Source organism: Trachypithecus francoisi, unplaced genomic scaffold, assembly GCF_009764315.1.
Source record: "Trachypithecus francoisi isolate TF-2019V2 unplaced genomic scaffold, Tfra_2.0 Lachesis_group0, whole genome shotgun sequence".
In the NCBI taxonomy this organism is placed as follows: Eukaryota; Metazoa; Chordata; class Mammalia; order Primates; family Cercopithecidae; genus Trachypithecus; species Trachypithecus francoisi.
The window spans coordinates 57354526-57374042 of NW_022681453.1; the positions used below are offsets into that span (position 1 = coordinate 57354526).

At 53.5% G+C, this 19517-nt stretch overlaps 1 protein-coding gene across 3 annotated transcripts in view; it reads right to left on the reverse strand.

Annotated features, from left to right (window-relative positions):
• Nucleotides 1-833: 833 nt before the first annotated feature.
• The window catches only part of NUP210 (nucleoporin 210), a 102683-nt gene continuing 83999 nt past the window's right edge, over nt 834-19517 (reverse strand). For 2 of the 3 annotated variants that reach the window (XM_033210767.1, XM_033210768.1), the window contains 12 exons: nt 16565-16656; nt 14743-14917; nt 13064-13239; nt 11515-11735; nt 10081-10217; nt 7613-7736; nt 6496-6642; nt 5889-6139; nt 4325-4541; nt 3810-3905; nt 3652-3735; nt 834-2380 (listed from right to left, as the gene is read on the reverse strand). In XM_033210767.1, the coding sequence (XP_033066658.1) occupies nt 2280-2380; nt 3652-3735; nt 3810-3905; nt 4325-4541; nt 5889-6139; nt 6496-6642; nt 7613-7736; nt 10081-10217; nt 11515-11735; nt 13064-13239; nt 14743-14917; nt 16565-16656 (1821 nt within the window). In that variant the 3' untranslated portion in view covers nt 834-2279. Of the gene's footprint in view, nt 2381-3651; nt 3736-3809; nt 3906-4324; nt 4542-5888; nt 6140-6495; nt 6643-6753; nt 6950-7612; nt 7737-10080; nt 10218-11514; nt 11736-13063; nt 13240-14742; nt 14918-16564; nt 16657-19517 lie in introns of those variants that run through there. The other variant, XM_033210769.1, reaches the window with a different exon arrangement.

Genomic DNA, 19517 nt, shown 5'->3' on the forward strand with positions numbered 1-19517 from the left:
CCTCTGCTACCCATCCTGGATGCCCCAGGTTCCGTGCTCCCTGCTAGCGAGTGTTCGCAGACCTTGTGATGTAACATTCCCAGGATGCGGCCAGGTGCGGTGGCTCACACCTGTAATCCCAGCACTTTGGGAGGCTGAGGCGGGTGGATCATGAGGTCAGGATATTGAGACCATCCTGGCTAACATGGTGAAACCCCGTCTCTACTAAAAATACAAAAAATTAGCCAGGCATGGTGGTGGGCGCCTGTAGTCCCAACTACTCGGGAGGCTGAGGCATGAGAATGGCGTGAACCTGGGAGGCGGAGCTTGCAGTGAGCTGAGATTGCACCACCGCACTCCAGCCTGGGCAACAGAGGAGACTCCGTCTCAAAACAACAACAAAATATTTCCAGGATTCATGGATGCACATGTGAGCATGCACAAAGACACACAGAAAAACAGAGAACAAGAGTTCACTTTTGGCCAGACTTAAGAATTCTAGAGAAAAAACAATATATTATATACTATATTTTTAGTGCTAAATGGTGCTAAAAGCCTTTTCTGGCAACCATTAGAGATAGAGAGTCGCTTGGTTAGCTTGGGAGCAGAAAGCTGAACTGTGTGGCATCACATGGTTTTGTCAACATGCCTTCTTGGGCACACTTGCTGGCAAGATCTGGCTATGTCCAGATGCACTTGAATTTGCCAACCTGAGTGTGCTTGAAAATGATGCTCACCCCTTGGGGAGAATAAAGCTCAGACCTCTAGCTCTGCCAGGCCCCAGAGTATCATAGATGGGTAAAGGGAAGAAACCATCATCATCAGAGAGAAGTCTCATCAATGATCACACCCTCTTAAAAAATCACATAGAGCTTTATTAAATAAACCAAGTAGAAAGGCTCCTGTTTACATCCAGGTTGTCAGTTTGAGCTCAAGTAATATGCAAGGCACAATTCTTCCTTTCTCCAGCTTTAGAAAAATCAACCACATGGCCCAGCCCTGAAGGACTGAAGGGGGCTTGTGCGGGATCCCCAGTCATCCTGGACTCTCCACACAGCGTCCATGCATGGATGGCCATGGGCATGAGTCTCTGGATCTCCCTGAGGGTGGCCTAGCCTCAGCCTAGAGCACAGGCACCTGTGATCTGAGAATCTCAGATCCAGAACCAGGAGCTGGGAAGAGAGGACTTCTCCAAGGGTCTCCTCCCCCAGCCCCTGGGGAGTCCCTTCTGGATGGGCAGGCCCTGGGCTGGTGGCTGCCTTCCAAAACCGGCCCAGGCCAGGCTCTAGGGCCTGCTGGGAAGCTGCCTGGGGCCCTGCGCCTGACGAGCTGCCATAAAAGTGGCCGCCTCTCACACTGGCAGGCGGTGGCTCAGATCTGCTGAGGTTCTGGAGTGGCACAGGAACAGGAGGAGCAAATGACACTGGGTCTTTGTGCTGAGGCAGGACACAGCAGCTTTCCGAAACACACACACAGAAAATACGACTCCTGCTGCCATCTCAAGGAATTTTCCTAAGGACAGTCCTGGTGTCCTGATGGAGTGAGAGGGATTACACTTGGGATGTCCCAGCGGGGCCTAAGCCAAGTCCACCAGATGTCTCAACAGCGTATGAAACAAAAACAGAGGACTGAAGTCCGTTCACAGTGGCCCGTGGTCGGGCAGCAGCCCTGGGTGAACTCCCGTGTTCTCCAGCCTCTCGCTCACCCAGGGGTTGGCTATCCCGGCCTCCAGGTGCTGGTTCCTGAGGCTTCCGTTGCGGCAGTGGGGCAGACACAGGGACATGCACGTCCCACTGCTCCCCAAAATTCCTAGCAGCAACCAGACTAGGGGAAAAGTAAGTTTTTACAGGGGGAAAAACCCCACCAAAAAAACCCTAAAGTAACTGGACAATCCTTTCCCTGAGACCACTACAGTAACGTCACCTACAGACAACTTCTAAAGAGTACTTTTAACTGCTCAAAGTCTTGAGAAGGGAGAGATTTCAGCAAGGCTAGGAAAATAAAAATGCAACAGCACATTGTCCAGAAACCCTAGACAACCATGCAAAAAGGAATGAGCAAAAAAGTCTTAGCTTTGTAAGACCTGAAAGGAAAAAAACACACATTTAATACTCCTATATAAAAGAATGAGCTAATGGGCAGAGCCAAAACTATAGCTCTGTGTGAACAGAGACGGCAGTGAAGCTGGCGGGGGCACTCGTCTGGAGGGGCTTGTTCCAGTGTGAATGCAGCAAGGATCTCCCATCTTGGGGGTGCACGAGGCTCGGCTGAGATCCATCCTCTGGGAACCTTCACAAGGCCTAGTGGGAGGCATAGGCTGGGCTCCACAGCCCTGAGGGAGGGCTGGCTTTGCGAGCAGGAGGCAGTGCATTGGGAGACGTGGGTGATGAGGCAGCGAAATCTGGGATGGGAAGAGAGACGATGTGAGCAGCAGAGCCAGGGAGAGCGGCACGCTCCTCAGTTACAGCCAGCATTCAGCAGGCGCCTGCCTCACCCAGGACACTCTCATAGTGATGCCCCGAGGCCTCCTCCCAGCCAGCAGAGGGAAGTCCATGGGCACCTGCTGAGCTGGCCTCATCCACACAGAGAGGCCTGGGATGCCACCCTAACACCCAGGAGCGCAGAATCTGTCCGGCGAGAACAAGTGTCAAGTTTCAGGACCACAGCAGCATCTGTCCAGGGAGCACGTGGCAGGGAGGGCCCGTGCATCTGAACGCAACACAGCCTTGGGCAAGAGCGCCACAGGAACAAAGACCTCGAAGGGAGCAGTGGTTCTACCGTGCTCCGGAGACCTTGCAGAGACCCAGGCGTGGCTCCCAAAACCCAGGGAGGAGCACGCTGAGAGAGGCAGCTAGAAAGGGCAGGTGCCTGCTGCCAGAACAGCTGCAGAAAGCAGCAGAGCTGTGAGAAGGCTGAGCACCCATGGCCTCCCCTGGGCACCGCTTCGCAGGTGGAGAAGCCGTCAGGCAAAAGGCGAGGACGTGTGGGCTCTCCTTACCCAGGAAAGTGCTTCTACCCACACAACTGGGTCTTCTTTCAAACAAATTCAGGGACCCCCCCTGAAGCTGGTCCATGGGCCCCCATGTCAGCAGACACGAGCTCAAAGACTCTCTGTGTAGGTGAGAGAACCCTCAAATGGGAATCAGAAGACATTAAAGGGCCTTCGCATAGAACACTACAGGCTGGGCACTGCATTGTTTGAGAGAAATTGCATTCACACAGTGAGGTGCTCCCTGGAGCTGTGCAGGGTCACCAGAAACAGTTGGACCATTGAAAGAAATGAATTTGCCCCTTCTTCTGGGAAATTTCTCGTCAGAACTACCCAGAATCCCCATCTGTGAGTCAGCTCATCCAACCCCAGCTTAGAGCCTTCTGAGGCAGCCCCAGCAGGTGAGAATCTGGTCCTAGCATGCACCCCTGCCTAGACAGAGCTCCTTGCTGCCCACACCTCCACCTAGCATAGCTCTGCCTGGGGAAAGCTCTTGCTGAACCAGGACTGGCAGCCCCTCTGCCCTGACCCTCCTGGCTCCCACATCTGTCCTCTGGGCCTCAGGCTCCTTTGGCCCAGGCAAGGACCTGTTGAGACTTAGGGTTCAGAAGCCTCGACCCCTCCCCCAGAGCTCTTTTCTTTCTCAGCAGCTGCCTGGTTCTGCCTGCAGGGGGGTTACTCACAGTGGGGGCTGTGCCCAGGGCTGGCTCGAGGCGTGAGGGCTGTAGGCACGGCAAGATCCCGGGGCGTGCAGACAGTGTGGTAGGCTGCAAGAGCACATGGTTGGTTAGAGCAGGAGGGGGCAGGGGAACAGACCCAGAGATACACGCAGCCTCCTCACCTATGATCATGACCGCCGTCCCAGCCAACAGGGCAAAGAGCGTGAAGAACATGACCTGGTAGGAGTCCAGGAAGTGCTGAAAGAGGCTGGCTCCATCTGCCATCAATGGGAAGATGAGTTACCAAAACCACCAGGCCCACTGTGGTGTCCCATCATGTTCCTGCACTACTGTATGTCTACAGGGCAGTCCACAGGCCCCTCTTAGACATAAGGAAGAGGGCCAGGCCACCTGCTGGAGGTCCAGGCCCACAGCTGCTCTTGGTACTCTGGCGCTTCCTCTTCTGGCTGCTGAGCAGAGGAGGGGCACAGTCCCTGTGGCTGCCACGTTGATAACAGATGGGAAAGCTGGGGAACTAAAGTCTGCCCCAATGAGCAGTGATCACTTTGAGGGACATTTTGCATTTCTGACTCCTCCATTTCTTCTTACACCCCAGGTTTCTACTGATAGCCAGGACCACTTCTGCCTGTCCCTCCCCACCCTGGTCTGTCCCAGATGACATCATTCCGCAACTCACAAGGACCGGGCCCACGGCGATCCATCACAAAAGCCACTGTCACTGGGATGGTAATGGCTTGGTTGGTCGCGGGGCTGGAGAAGGTCAGGGTAGTGGACAGAGGCCCCTGGCTGCCGGCCGCAGGGTCCGAGATGCCAACTGTGTATGTGATGAAGCTGGGCCACCCGAGAGACTTCTCCTTTGCGAATGCCAGCACGGCTGGGGACCTGGATTTCACCTGGAAGAGACATCAGAGCTGGGGGTGGGACTCAGTGGAGGGAACACTGAGTGGGGCCTCAGGACCCCGAGGCGGGAGGGCTGCTCTGCATGGCCCATCTCTGGAAGCACCCCCGCTTCAGCCTGACATGCTGGGCTTCCCTCCTGGGGCCCAAGGGTATAGAGTGGGGACCCCTGCCCAGGTCACACCTCATGGGCAGGTAATGACACCTGGGCACTGCTCATGGGTGGCATGTAGTCTGCAGAGTCGGGAAGCCCTGTCCGTACTCAGGGTGTTTTTTGAGGGAAGAGCAAATCAATATGAATGTCAGAATCAAATTCAAGTTTATTCAATTCTAATCAAGCGCTGCTTACAAAAATGCTAAACCAGGCCGGGCGCGGTGGCTCACGCCTGTAATCTCAGCACTTTGGGAGGCTGAGGCAGGCGGATCACGAGGTCAGGAGATCGAGATCATCCTGGCTAACACGGTGAAACCCCGTCTCTATTAAAAATACAAAAAACTAGCCGGGTGTGGTGGGAGGCACCTGTAGTCCCAGCTACTCAGGAGGCTGAGGGAGGAGAATGGCGTGAACCTGGGAGGTGGAGATTGCAGTGAGCCAAGATAGTGCCACTGCACTCCAGCCTGGGCGACAGAGCGAGACTCTGTCTCAAAAAAAAAAGGCTAAACCAACACGAAATATCACCAAGCACCCGCTCTCCAAGGCAGCAGCCTGAGCTCTGCTCACGGCTGGTCTCCAGCAGCCACCAGCAGGCGGACCCTCCCCCCTCATCGGCGATGCTGGGCATTCCCTGCCTCTGCGGGAGAACATGCTGTCACGCTGGCTGTAGCAAGGCAGGAGGATGAGCAGGTGGAAATGCCGAGGAACTCCTTGGTTCTCTCACCCCAGAACTCTTTCCAGCCTGCTAGGCTCCGGGCCTGAGGGATCATTCACCCCCCAACCCCACCCCAAGACTTAGTCATAGGGGAAGTGAGGCCTGGAGAGAGGGGACTTGTCCCAGCAGGGATTAGGGCTTTCCTCCCTGCTCTGTGGCGGATGCTCCTGCACTGAATTCGGCCATGCCACGCACCACACGCTCTCTGGCACCTTTTCTCGGTTCTCAGTGCTGCCCCCACAAGCTTAACTTACAGCTGGGGAAGAACAGCAGAGGTCGGATCAATTAATACAATCACACAGCCTGAGACACAGCAATACTGCTACGGAAAGAGTACTTCAATTTAAAAATTATAATAAAAATAAATTTTAAAGAGAGCTGGCCCAGGACATCCACACCACATTCCCTCTTCCTCCAGGGCCTTCCTGACGCCCTTGACTGCGGCCTGGCCTGAGGCATGCACATGCCACTCACCTCCAAGTTCTCCAGAACCTCCGGGGCACCAAAGACCCTGACCTCAGAGCTGGTGTAGTGGTTGCTCAAAAGGATTTCAGCCTGGTCGGCGAAGAGACCTGGGCTGAAGGGCACCTCGGCTCCCACCTGCTCTGTGGAGAAGTGGCTGCTGGAGAGGGAGGCAGTGACCACCAGAGCTGTTTTCTTCATGCTCAGGTGCTTCCGCTGCTTGTCTGTCAGCCTGTGCATTGTGATTGAGCAGAAGTACTGGCCTGCGGAGACAAGAGTGTATTGTCTTGTCCCCTCTCCTGCCCGTGCACTGATGTCATTTCTTCTCCCTGCTTCTCTAACCAGCGTACTCCTATGCATCCTCCAGAGCCCAGGTGAGAAGTCACCTCCTCCAGAAGTCCTCCTGGGAATCCCCCGTAAAGGCCTTGGCCAAGCTAGGATACCCTCTGTGACCAGCAGTCCTCCCAAGTCCCCCTGGAGTTAATCCCCAGGCTGGGCTCCTAACAATCTCTCCCCTCTGGACAGATGGCCATGGTGAGCTGGGCACATGAAGCCCCAAGATGCCCAGAAGACACAGACTGTCTCCAAGTCCCTTTCACTTTCAAATCCTCGCAGTTACCCAGAGCAGCATCAAACTGTGGCTCTACAGTGAACACATCTTGAGATGGGAAATCAAAGACGGCCGGCTTGAACTGGGACTGGCAGCTGATGAGGGCCTCTGGGTGCAAGGCCTGGATGACTTCCCTCTGGGTGGGGGTGCACTCGCCTAGAGAGGGGAGAGATGAGAGGGTGTGGGCCAGGCCCGATGGCCACCACACCGAATTCCACCAGGCCTGCACAGGCTGGCTGGGCCACAAATGCCACCTGCCTTTGCATGTCTTCCAGCAGGGCCTCAGGGCTGCTCAAAGTTTTGAGATGCAGCCAAGATTGGTAAAGCCAAGGACACATCATATGGAAGAGGGCGCCATTCGGCATCACAGGGAGCTTCAAGTCAGAATTTCAGCATCTGTTCCAGACCTTGTATCCAGGGGCACAGCAGACGGGCCGGGCCCGCTAATGCCTGACTTCTGTCCCTGTCAGCAGGGGAAATGGCAATTTACTTCTGCACATTCGGAGGGCACTAGTTCTCCACTAACACCTGAGCAGCATTTTGGCAATGGCACAGTGCTGTCCACTTGTGCTGAGGAAGGAGCAGAGGCTTCCATGATGGAACAGAGATGCCTCGTTAATTAGGACGAGAAGGGCGGTGCTTCACTCTGCCAGTGAAGTGGTGTAAGTAAACAGCCCTGTTGACTTACTTATTTCTGGCAGCTGCTGTTTAGGGCTGTCATGGGCAGGGGATGGGATTCAACATTCTATGCATGACCTGGGAGAGGTCATTACAAAAATTAAAACCAGCAACCAGTCCTGCTAATTCATTAGTTTCTGGGATTCATGGTGGGAAATTGTGGCTTTCTTTGCTAGGGTGCCCTTGGGCTGAAGTCACATTTCTAGTGCAGAACAGGCACCTTCTGGGAGCTGGGCTCCATTATGAAGATTCCTTTCGCTGGCTCAGCTTTTGGAGGACTCCAAGTTCAGAAACGCTAGAAGGAGTGGACGAGTGGGGGCTAAATGCCCTCTCTGGAGTTGGTGTGAGTGTGAATAGGAAAAGCAGACAAACTCCATCCGGAGGACACAGGAAGCCACCTCCCTGCTCCCAGGTACTCTGAAGACCGCCCAAGCCCCTCATTAAGTACCTCTCAGGTTAGAGCTTCTGTCTCCCACGGCAACAATCACTTTGGAGGCTGTAGCCTCCTGGAAGCTGGTCTGGATAGGGTGGAGGTGACGGGCCATAATCCTCTGAGGGACGCCGACCACGACCTAGAGAGGGAGCCAAGGAAGCTTCATGGAGCGCCGCCTATGTCCCAGTCCATGCTGAGCGTTTCCACGACCTCACCCTGCAGTCTGTGACACAGTGTCACCCATTTCACAGGTGGCAACACTGAGGCTCAAAGCCTAAATGCCTTGCTAGAATGTGGCAGAGAGGGGGTTTGAGCCCAGTCTAGTCAGACTTCACAGCTCAGTTCTCCCATTGAATAAGCTGCTTCTCCCAGCAGCCGACTGGACGCTGAGCAGCGGGCCTGAATTCATTAATTGATCTGGGTGGGCTGAGGATTTTGGCTCTTGGGACAGCCAGGATTACTTCTCTGTAGTACAGCACCGCACCCCAACCAGAATCCAGTCTGCCCAGATTTTCCTAGCTGTTCCTCGTGGGCCCCATCCTGCACCTGGCCACATCCAAACAGCCCCAGGCTGGTGACCCCCCTGCAATCCCTTGGCTAGGACACCCTCCCACCTTCTCTGCAGAGCCCAGCCCCATCCATCCTTCAGGCCCAAGGCCACTTCCTGCAGCTGAAGGCCCCCCTCCCTCTCTCAGCAGGCACCAGCGGTCCCTGCCTCCGGGGATCTGGTTTCTACCAGTAGGTCAACTTCAGAGCAGGGATGGGATCGAAGCCCCTGCAGCTCCCAGGGATGTGTAGGTGACCAGGCCTGCATCACTGTCAAACTCACGGGGCCTCCTCTCAGGGCTCACCACCATCCACCTCCAGGGACTGACAGAGGCTGTGTCCCACTCCCTAGCCTGGGACCCCCCAACTCTGGCTCTCCTCTCCCCTTCCTCCCTGTCCACCCTCAGAGAGTGCCCAAGGCCTCCTGGCCCCTTTCCTACCTGCACTCCCGGAGTGCCCGTGCGCTCCCACCCACTCCCAGGGCTTCAGAAGCCACCTCTGGAGTGAGCCTCCCCCCGTCCAGCCTTCTTCACAGTGCTCCTGCCGCACCCACCCAGCTGTGCCCCCTGCCTCACCTGGGAGAGCTGTGACATCTCTAGCTCCCTGGCCCAGGCTCCTCACCTCCCTGCAGGCCTACCCACCTCTGTGTGCCCCTCTCAACAAAGGACCAGTAGCAGCCTGGTCACCCCAAGCCCTTCCTCCCCTCCAGCCCCACTTCTGGATGCTCATGGAGCTCTGATGTGCCTTCCTCCCTCCCATCTCTCCCAAACCTGCCTTTAGATTCTGCCACACCCAATGAACCCAGCTGAGGGCCTGGCCTCAGTCTCTGGCCAGTTACCCTGCAGCCACTGCTCTCTCAAGCTCCTCCAGGAGCCAGGTAACCTCAGCAAACACAGCCTTGGTCTATTGCACTGTTTAAAAAATTCCACTGAGTGTGGCATAAGCTTCTACCCCTTCACCCTGGAACAGGAGCAGCAACAGTTAACTTCTGCTGAGCACTGGCTATGAGCTGAGCACCACCCTAGGGGTTTCCCATGTGCTAACTCACTGAATCCTCACAACGCTATCATCCTCATTATATAGACAAGAAAACCAGGGTATAGCGAGACTCAGTGATTGCTCAGTCATAGCCTTGTAGTGGCCAAGCTGGGATTTGACCTAGACCATCTGGCTCTAGATGCCCCACCGTCAACCTGCACCAAACTGCCCGGAATCCGGTGCATTTTCTGATCTGATCACAAAGCCAGACCATGCTTCTCCCACACCCTCTGTTCCAGCCCCCCATGCTCTGCCCTTGAACCCTGTACACCTTTGTCCATGCCACCCCATCCCCTGATCAGAGGCTCTTTCCAGGAGAGCACAGCTGTATTGTCAGAGGATGCCTCTGTCTGCAACTGGCTCGCCCAAACCGCAGAGCTACAGCACTAAATATGCAAACTATTAGGTTAAACTGCTAGGTTCCATAAAGCACATGCTGCCTCTAAAAATGAGATGCATTTGGATCTCAGTCAGACTTGGCCCACTGATTCATTCCTAACTGGAGATGAATGGAAGAGAGAGGTTTTGTTGCCTCCAGACTCAAAAAGTGACTTGCACAGGGAGTCTTAACCTTGCAGGTGACGGGGAAGCACCGGCTCCCAGGAAGTGCCCACTCTAGGGCTGCCAGAACCAAGCCCATGGGAGCTGGAATCCACCCTACAAGGCTGCCTGTCCACATCACACCCTCTTGAACATGGGAAGACTGAGGCCTAGAAAGAAAAGGGAGCTTGTCCCCATGTCAGAGTCAGCAAGTGGCCAGTCCCAGACTCACGACTCCCAGACCCCAAGCCCTCAGATGGCTTTTCTCTAAAAGGAAACGTCTTCATAATCCTCCCAGAAGGTCAGGCCCGCCTCACAGGCCACTGAGCCACTTGTGCCTCCGGCTGCTTGAGGCCTACCTCCTTGTAGGTCCTCAGGTGCCCAGCGACCTCGTAGTAAACTGTTACAGATCCCACGGCCCGTGCCACAGCCACACCCGTCTTGGGGTCTATGTGGAGGATGCTGTTGGCCGAGGAGCTCCAGGTTCCCGAGAGGCCTGGAGAGGAAACATGGATGTCACCCCCTTCCCATAGCTGGACACTCCAGTCAAAGCCCAGCTCACCTGGATGATAAGCCAGCCTCCTCACTGGCTGCCACTACCCCAACGGGCTCACTCAGCAGCCTCAGGAGACAGCCACACTGCCTGCCCCAGTGCCGGTCATGCTCCTGGCTCCAGCCACCTGGAGCCATCAGCTTTCCTACCCTGCTGCACCCACCCTCTACAGGGCTGTGGCCTCTAGCACCTGCTCTCCCTGACCCACAACTTCCTGCCTGGAATTTCCTGATCATCCTGGCATGAAGCTTTAGCTGACCCCTGCCCAGGAATGGTCTGGTGCTGCTGCCAGGCCCTGCCCTCTGTAGCTCCTTCCCCAAAGCACAGCCCCTCCCCATTCCTTCGTTGCCTTATCAATTCCTTTTTAGCAAACAGACAGCAGGTGTGAGGCTCAGAGCTTTCACCACATACACTTCTGAGTTAAAAGCCAATCACATTATATAATAAATACAATCAAAGGACTCAACCATAATCTATTTATGGCAAATTATATTTGTTTTTCCTTAAAGGTAGTATTTCATCTCCTTTTAAAATGAATTTAGTAAGGTTAAAAAAAAAAAAAGGTGGAGACAATTTGAAAATAAAAACTAAGTAAATAATTGTACATGTGTTCCACAGATGTACCACAGGTCACCTGCGCATGGCTGAAATTTGGAAGCCACTGATTTAGCCCAATGTCCTTCTTTGCTTAAGTCTCCTAGCCTGTGCTGTCCACGGTGGTGGCCACTTCCCACAGAATTCACTAAAATGGTGAATTCAGTTCCTCAGCAGCAGCGGAGATCCGTGTGTCTCCTGGCTAGAGGAACTGTGTGAGACTGTGCAGAGGCAGGATGCCCCACAGGAGCAGGGGACGCCCCCCGGGCGGAGCTGTTCCAGAAAAGGGCCGGCAAATGCTTTCTCTGAAGGTCGGACATAAGCATTTGGGTTATGCAGCCCATATGATCTTTGCTATGACCACACAGTCTGGCAGTGGTAGGGTGACAACAGCCACTGACCATACATAAATGCATGGTGCAGCTGAGTGTCAACAAAAATTTCCTTGCAGAAAACAGGCACAGGCTGGATCTGGTCTCTGGGCAGCAGTTTTGGAGCACTGCTCCTGAGTATCCTGCAGGTCTGCCTGCAGGCCCCCGTGACTGGCGCTGAGCCACCGCCCGGGTAGCCCCCGCCCAGGTAGCCCCCACTCAGCTTTGCAAGCGTCTGTGACTCCACAGGTTCCCTGGCTCAGGATCTGTCTTACCTTCCAGGCTGGTCAGAACAGTGGCCAGACAGAGCACATCCCCCACCACCATGGCCCCGGACAGCTCTGGGGAGATGGCCTGTAGGACAGGCAGGGGCACAAAGTCCGAGAGGCCTGGGTGCTCTGCATCCCACACACGGAGCAGTGTCAGGCCCACACTGACTGTGCGGACAACGCAGGTGTTGTTGGTGGAGCCCTTCCCAATCTGCACAAAGTCGTCTCTAGGCACAGGAGAGAAAGGAGGGCTTGCTCTCAGTCTCGGTAAAGAAGCCTCCAACTCCCAGAGGGAGAAACGTAGTCCAGATCCTCTGCTGAGCAAAACATTCGACTGACTGAGGTCCCAGTTGTGGCCCCAACTCGAGGTTACCAAACAGCAGCCCCAGACGAGGGACCACTGCAGGCAGATGGCACAGGCCTCCTCACTTGTCACCCCAGAAAGCACACACAGCCCACAGCTAGGCAGTGGCAGCAGCATCATTCCGGCATTCCAGAAAGGAAACTGAGGCCCCGAGGGGAAAGAGATCCAGAGTGCTTCCCTACGCTCTTCCCACCAGAGAACTGGACACACCAGAAAGGGAAGGCTGCCCTTACTACGCAACCTGACTGCAGAAGCAGCCTCTGCCCTTTCCTCCTCTGAAAAATGGGGATCATCACGTGCCCGTGACACAGGCCTGGCGTGAGTATTACATGAGGTCAGCAGTGAGGAGGCACCTGCCACAGGGCAGGTGCTCAATGTTGGCAATGGCAGCTTTGGTGCAGAAGTGTGGACTGTGTGGGGTGATAATTTGGGTTAGGGATCGTGGCCGCATCCTTGCCTCCACCACACCTTTTGATCCTGAGTGCTGACTGGCTCTCTATCAGGTGCTCCTGCCACAAGAAGGCCAGAATGACCTGCAGTGCAGCCAAAGGGCTGCGAGAACTGGGCTCCATTTCCTCCAGGACATGCTCTAAACTGACAGATGGCAATTCTGTGCACACACACAGAGCACCATGGTTTGCCAGAGGTCCTCATGACCCACTCCCTCAGCTGAAGGAAAGCCCTGGAACCTAGGCCACATTGCCCAACATGATAGGTGTGGAAACAGATTTTTGGATGGTGACCTGCTCACAGGGCCCACAAAGGGCAGAGCTGAGGCTAGAACCAGGCCTGACTCTAAACCCTAGTTCTTTCCATAAGGCAACACCCTTGACACCTGTCTTTGAATGCATTCAGCAACAGGGAAACACAACCGTGGCAGGATCTGTGGGCAGCCGGGGCTGAAGGGCCAATCTCCTGTGCCTCGGGGCACACTCCCTGGAGCTTCCCCACACCCTACTTCCTCCTTTGGGGGCTGATGCCTGTCTGTCTTCCTCTGAGATGGTCTGCATCCCCCGAGGGCAGTGGTGCTTCCTCGTGGCCCTGCATGGTGCAGCATGCCCACATCTCTTGGAAACTGAAGTAACACACATCTTCCTTCGATAGCAGCAGCCTTTCTGTGTTATCCCCAGTTGTCTCTATCAGGTACCAGACAGGACTTTATAGGAGAAATGACCCTCGCCCACATCCTACCTGTTAGTGGCAAAGTTGAGGACCGAATTGTGAGCATGGAAGACATCTCCAGAGTTGTCGTGGAAGTGGACAGTGAAGGTCACGGTCATTCCCAAAGGCACAGCCACCAGGGCCTCCTTGTTCTGGGTGTGCAGGACAGGGCTCATGGAAACCCTCAGGTAGGAAACAGGGGATACCTAAAGGACAACATACAGGTATGATGAGGATTCAGTGCCAGGGACTGGCCTCCAGCAAAACCTACCTCTCAAGGAGCGGACGCCTGCCCCCAGGAGGATCCACTTCAGGAACAATGTGGGGCTGGACTTACGGATCCTGAGAGGAGTAAAGGCCACACTCCCCAGAGTGTCCCAACCTAGTGACAAGGTTCTTACCTCCCAACACAGCAGATTGGCTTCACTATGAGAAAACCTACCCAGGAGTGTCCCAATCCATGACTTGGAAAAATGAGATCGCTATTCATATTGCGAGAGGGCGCCCTGGGCTGCAAATATCCAGTTTCTTCAGAGAACCTGGCTCTCGGGGCATTTAAAGAAACAACGTCCTTCTGGATCGCAGGGGAAGCTCTAAGCATGTCACAGTGTGCCTGCAGGCCACCAGGGCAAGGAGGGAAAGGGGGATTTCTGGAGCCCAAGAACCCAAGCTCCATAAACAGCAGCCCTTGTTTCTCTGAGTCCAGGTGAAAATCTATCCTGGCTCAAAAACTAGTGCTCCAAAGGTCTGAACTTCTTTGACAAAGTTCAGTGGTGCAGTGTCTGGTATACAGCTAGTGCTCAATACGTATTTGTTGAAATAGGATGAGTAATCAGTCACTTTCACTCACCAAAAACTAGAGCGGGGGATCTGCTGCCAGGCACTCACTTTGAAACAGAAGATGTGAATTAATGAAAAAGGTCTGTGACCCAGGCAGAGTCTAAAGATTTAAGTGAGTGTGTGTCTTCTGTCATCCAGGGTTCAGCAAGTGGTGATGAGACATGGAAAGAAAATTCCATTCAGCAAAACCCCAGGACCTGACCCAGGGATGCTGATGGAGAAGGTCCCATCCCTAAGGAACACAGAATGGCAGAGGGCAGTACCATGATATGGTAGAAGGACACTGCCCAAAGCAGACAGACCCTATCTCTCAATTCCCATGCAACCTTGAGCAAGTCACTTCCACTCTGAGCCTCAGTCTCCTTGTCTGGAAAATGGGCCACCTCATTCTCAAAACCACAGCAGATGTCATGTACTGGATGTCATGACTTTACTATAGTAGATACCGAGCATATCATCCAATGCTCTTAAGAACAGATCATGTTCTAGGCACTGGGCTGGCCCAGAGCAGGAGCTCCACCATGGGTGGTGATAACATCAGTGGCCAAGCACGGTGGGTGGAGCACCAGCACTCCAGTCAGGAAGCTGTGGTGCCAGTCCCAATTCTGTAACCTTATGCCAATCATGGACCTCGCTGGGCCTCATCTATGAAATGAAGTACAATGATCTCCCAAGGATCTTCGGCTCTGATGACCAGAAGATGCTGTAGCTTTTTATCTACCTAGGACCTTTGCCCCTGAGTTACTCTTAAATTCCTATCTACAGTTTCTCAGCTGGAAGGTGAATATATTCACTTTTACACCTGAGAGGCATACTACCTCAGTGCTATTGCTTGCATTACTCCAAAAAGGAGGAGAATACAACCCTACCTTTACGGCAACAATGATGGTTTGGTTGGCCCCAAAGGGCTCTTGTGCAATCACTTCGATGGTGGATGTCCCGATCATAGACCCTGATGCTAGAAAGCCTTTCTCATCAACATGCACGACTGGAACCTTTTCAGGTCCATCCAAGACGTGGTAGCTCAGAGAGGCTGCACCATCCCTTTGGAAAACAAAATAGAGCTGTTTTTGTAGACGGCAGTAGTGAGAGTGGGCCTGGATACAATGCCAGGAGATCTAAGAGCCTGCGGCTCCCCATGCTCCTTGGAGGTGAAAAAGGCCCAATCTTGGCCCCACGGGCCTCAGGACCATGTGCTGTCAGTTGTCTGAGGCTTCATCAGTCACCCATGGAAAACTAATTCAGAAATCCAATGGTTCCGAGCAAAGTGTGGCTTCTCACTCTTCCCAGAGCAGCACCTGCCGTGGGTCGGCCAGCAGGGAGGGAGAGACTGTGAGGGTAGTTTCTTCCATCAGCTCCATGGGACATTTACTGTAAAATATTATTTCTGCAGCAAATTGTTCTCAATTTACTGAAGCAAGGCAGCCTGGCATAGTGGAGGATGGGGCTTTGAGTCTGACAGAATCCAAAGCCGGTCCCAACATGTCCTGCCACCAACTCTGTGCACATTATGTCCCCTCTTCTCTCAGCATTGACTTCTTACATGGTAAAAGGTGTGCAATGATCCTGCTTTGTCCTATTTATAAGGACTGTCAACAGGATAAAAACAGGCTACCTGCTAAGAAAACTGTTAGCAAACTACTGATACTATGCACTGGGTAGGAAGCAAATTATGCCATATTTTTTACCCTTTTACATATTTATTAATATAATAAAGAAACCCAGGAAGGAAAGGCCTCCAGCTCCCAGGGCTAGTTCCCATCATCTCTGTCTCTTCCACAGCCCTATAGATGACTAGGAGCAAATGTTATTGCTTCTGCCTAAACATTATTTACCCACCAACCCCTTCCTCTTAACCTAGGGAACTCTTACTCATCCTTCAAGAACTCCAGCCCGAACATCTCCACCTGGGACATGCCTCCCCTAAACCTCCATGGACAGCACCCTTCTTTGGGCTCTGGCTTGAATACTACACCTTGCTTTATAATAGCATTCTCCTGCTACCCTCCTCCAGGGCACCCTATGTCACCCATATCTGCGTTCCTGGAGCCTGGCACTTTGTTACTTTTGGCTGAATGAAAACATGCATGTGTTTCATGCAACAAGTAAGTATCCTGTGGCCCGTGGAGTCTCCTGCTTGGCAACTGCCATTCAAATGCAAGCCACTGTTATGAAAGGCATCCTTTTGGAATCAAAGGTAGGAATTATGTTTGCAGAAGAGCTTTAAACAGCTCTTCTCAAGCGTTACTGTGTGGCCCCTTCGCCTGGGGATCTCCCTAGAGTGCAGCTTCTCCTTGGGCAGGTCTTGGGTGGAGCCTGAGAGCTGCATCTCCTCTTCCTGGTGATGCTGATGCTTCTGGCTCATCAGCTACACTCTGAGTGGCAAGTCTTGAAACACAACACTTCTAAGCTGGTGTTTTTTCCCCTTTTAAAGATTGAATTTTAGTAGCTTGCATAAAAATGTTTCCAGGCTACAAGGAGGAAAAAGAGACCCACAGTGAGAAGTGATTTCAAGAAGCAGAGAAGCACCACAGAGAAGAGAAGGAGCAGGCAGAGGCCTCATCCATTCCAAGCACAACAGGAGAAAACCTCCCTGAAAGCACCCATGGCTCCTGACAGTGTTGACACATGAGCTGTCGGATGCAAGTACAGCCACACAGCTTTGCTGGAAACAAGAGCTGAGTCACGTACCTGTTTGTCTGCAGCTTTATATACGAGTTGGGCGACATTAATATTTGTTCTGCTTCTATTTCAGGGTTGAGCAGCTGCAGCTTCTCAAACACCTGCAAGAGAGGGCAAGTTTCACTTCCGATGGGGCACTGGAGTCACATCCAGGCCAGGTGTCTGCTTCTCTCCTAGCAGCAAGAGTCGAGGAGGGGCAAGAGAGGAGAAAAGCAGCTTTCTCGCCTGTCAGGTCACTGGTGACATGATGTGAAGGGCTGACCTTTAAGAGGCCAAAGGTGTGGCCGGGTGCAGTAGCTCAGCCAAGGCAACACAGCAAACCCCCAGTCTCTATAAAATAATTTTAAAAATTAGCCAGGCAAGGAGTGTGCAACTCTAGTCCCAGCTACTTGGGAGGCTAAGGCTTGCACTACAGTCTGAACAGCCGAGCAAGACCCTAATACACACACACACACATGCCAAAGGTATGATGAGAAAAGGCAGGCAGCCTCATGTTTGTGTAGCCTAATGGGAGCTCCTTCAAGGAGCCTGGAAACACAGGCCTCTCCCTCCGTGCCCAGTGAGGGAGAACTTTACCTGCTAGGATGTGAGCTCGAAGGGCAGCACGCACAACTCCAGCAACAGGATCTTGCTCAGGGTAACTGTGCCAGGACTGAGCCTGGGCAAGGCACCACCTAACTGCTCCTTCCTCTCACAGAGACATCCTTCTCCTCATTGCCACCGTCTCAGAACAACCCCCGTTCTACCTCCCAGGTCCCTCTGGCTGGCTCTGGCCATGTTCTTGCAGGATCCACATAGACACACACAAGGGCCTGGTGAGGAGCTCAGTCTAGCAGATGATCAGCCTCATGAGATCGGTTCAGATCTGATCCTGGGACGCCCAGGTGCTCCAAGGCCCTGGTAGCTCCCCGAGCCCACAGCAGCAACACCTGCCTGGGAACTCCAGACCCCTTCTCTGTAAGACTTCAGATGTGTCCACCACCTGTGTAAGTCCCCTCTCTAAGGCCCCTTGGGGCTGCTGCCTATGTGGCCTCCCAGCCTGGTTCAGGGGCAGTCACTAGCTGGCAGGTAAAGCTGTACCCTGAGCTCCCCACTGGCCTCTGATCAGACCAGGTGGATGCCCCTAGGGCCTGAGCCCTGGGCCATGGCCAGTATCATCAGATCTGACAAGTGATTCTCCAAGAGGAAGATGGCCTGATTCTGTCCCTCCCGGCTCCTCTGTGCTCTGTTCAGGTAAGCCTAGATTTCCTTGGGTGCATGGTCCAAAACTAACACCCTCTCCATGCCTGTCTTGAGAGTTGTGGGCTCTATATGAGGTGACAGGAGGGGCAGCACTTCCCAAATGGTGAGAAACAGCCTTTGGAAGCTGGGTGGGGTTTCAGTGTCAGGTGAGACAAGGTTGACTTGTATGCCCCCTTCCGGCATCCACAGGGAAGCCACCTCACTGAGTCTGACGCAGACACACTTACTGCCCGGTAAATACATTCACAAATAGGGTCCCTCCTATTTTTTTTAAACCATGCATTCCTATCTTCTCTCTTTAGATGGAGGGGGAGTTGTAAGAGATTTCCCACTTTCCTGTTAACTAGAAGAAAAGTAACAGCACAAGCCCCATGGTAAATGGCAACTGATTCTTTTTTTTTTTTTTGAGGCGGAGTCTCGCTCTGTCGCCGGGACTGGAGTGCAGTGGCCAGATCTCAGCTCACTGCAAGCTCCGCCTCCCGGGTTTATGCCATTCTCCTGCCTCAGCCTCCCGAGTAGCTGGGACTACAGGCGCCCGCCACCTCGCCCGGCTAGTTTTTGTATTTTTAGTAGAGACGGGGTTTCACCGTGTTCGCCAGGATGGTCTCGATCTCCTGACCTTGTGATCCGCCCGTCTCGGCCTCCCAAAGTGCTGGGATTACAGGCTTGAGCCACCGCGCCCGGCCATGGCAACTGATTCTTGATCTCGCTGTCAGGGAGACAACAGGGCGTGGTGGGGCCTGTGGCAAACTGGACAGCGCAGCTCTAATGGAGTCAAGATTGCTTCTCATTGCCTGCTGATTTTGCTGTGGCAGACACCATATCTTTAGGACATGCTGCATCTTAGATTTTCACATAGAATCTTCCTATCTTTACATGACAACAAGCTGTCTCAAAGGCCTGAGTGAGCCAAATAAAACACATTTGTAGGCTGGATCCAGATTCTCTAGTTTCTGATTTACTCAAACTCCACCTGCTGTGAGATAGGGCAACAGAGGCACAGAGCTGTCAAGTGACCCAACTGAGGTCACAGAATTTGGAAGCTGCAAAGCCCTGCCTTTAATTCCATGATAGGCTCCAGAACTTACTTCCTTTTAACAAAGAACATGCACTTGGTGAGTGTGGGGATGTGCATGTGGACCTCTGTGTGTCTGTATACGTGTTTATGTATGTATATGTGTCTGTGTGTGTGTGTGTGTGCGCGCGCACACGTGCAGGCAGGAGTGAGGGGTTGGCAAATCGGTGGGGTTTTTTTTGTGGGTGTTTTCTTTCTTGAAAAGTTTGCTTCTTTGCCCCTGATCAGGGAGGTGCTTGGGTTAGACATAGTTTATTTCTTCTTGAGGAGGGGACTAGAAACTGTTTTGGGACATATAGGGAACATTTTTTGTTTTTCTTTACAGCTTAGGAGCACCTACGGGTTACTGAGGTCCAGAGGAGCAGAACGAGGCCCTTGAAGACAAAATTGCTCTTCAGAACAAATTTGCCAACTCCCTACCTTGCAGAGGGGCCCAGAGAGGCAGGAGCTCACCCAGATCCAATCCTGTAAGTAGCAAGGACAGGCCGGATACAGACCCAGGGCTGCACCCCAGGCAGGAGAACCGCTGGACTCAGTCCTGACCCCCTGGTTCTGAACAAGGCCCCTCCCTCTCTGAGGCTGTTTTCCAAATGTGGACAGGTCACAGTACCCCAGCCTCTTGAGGCCATTCCCCACTTACCCTGT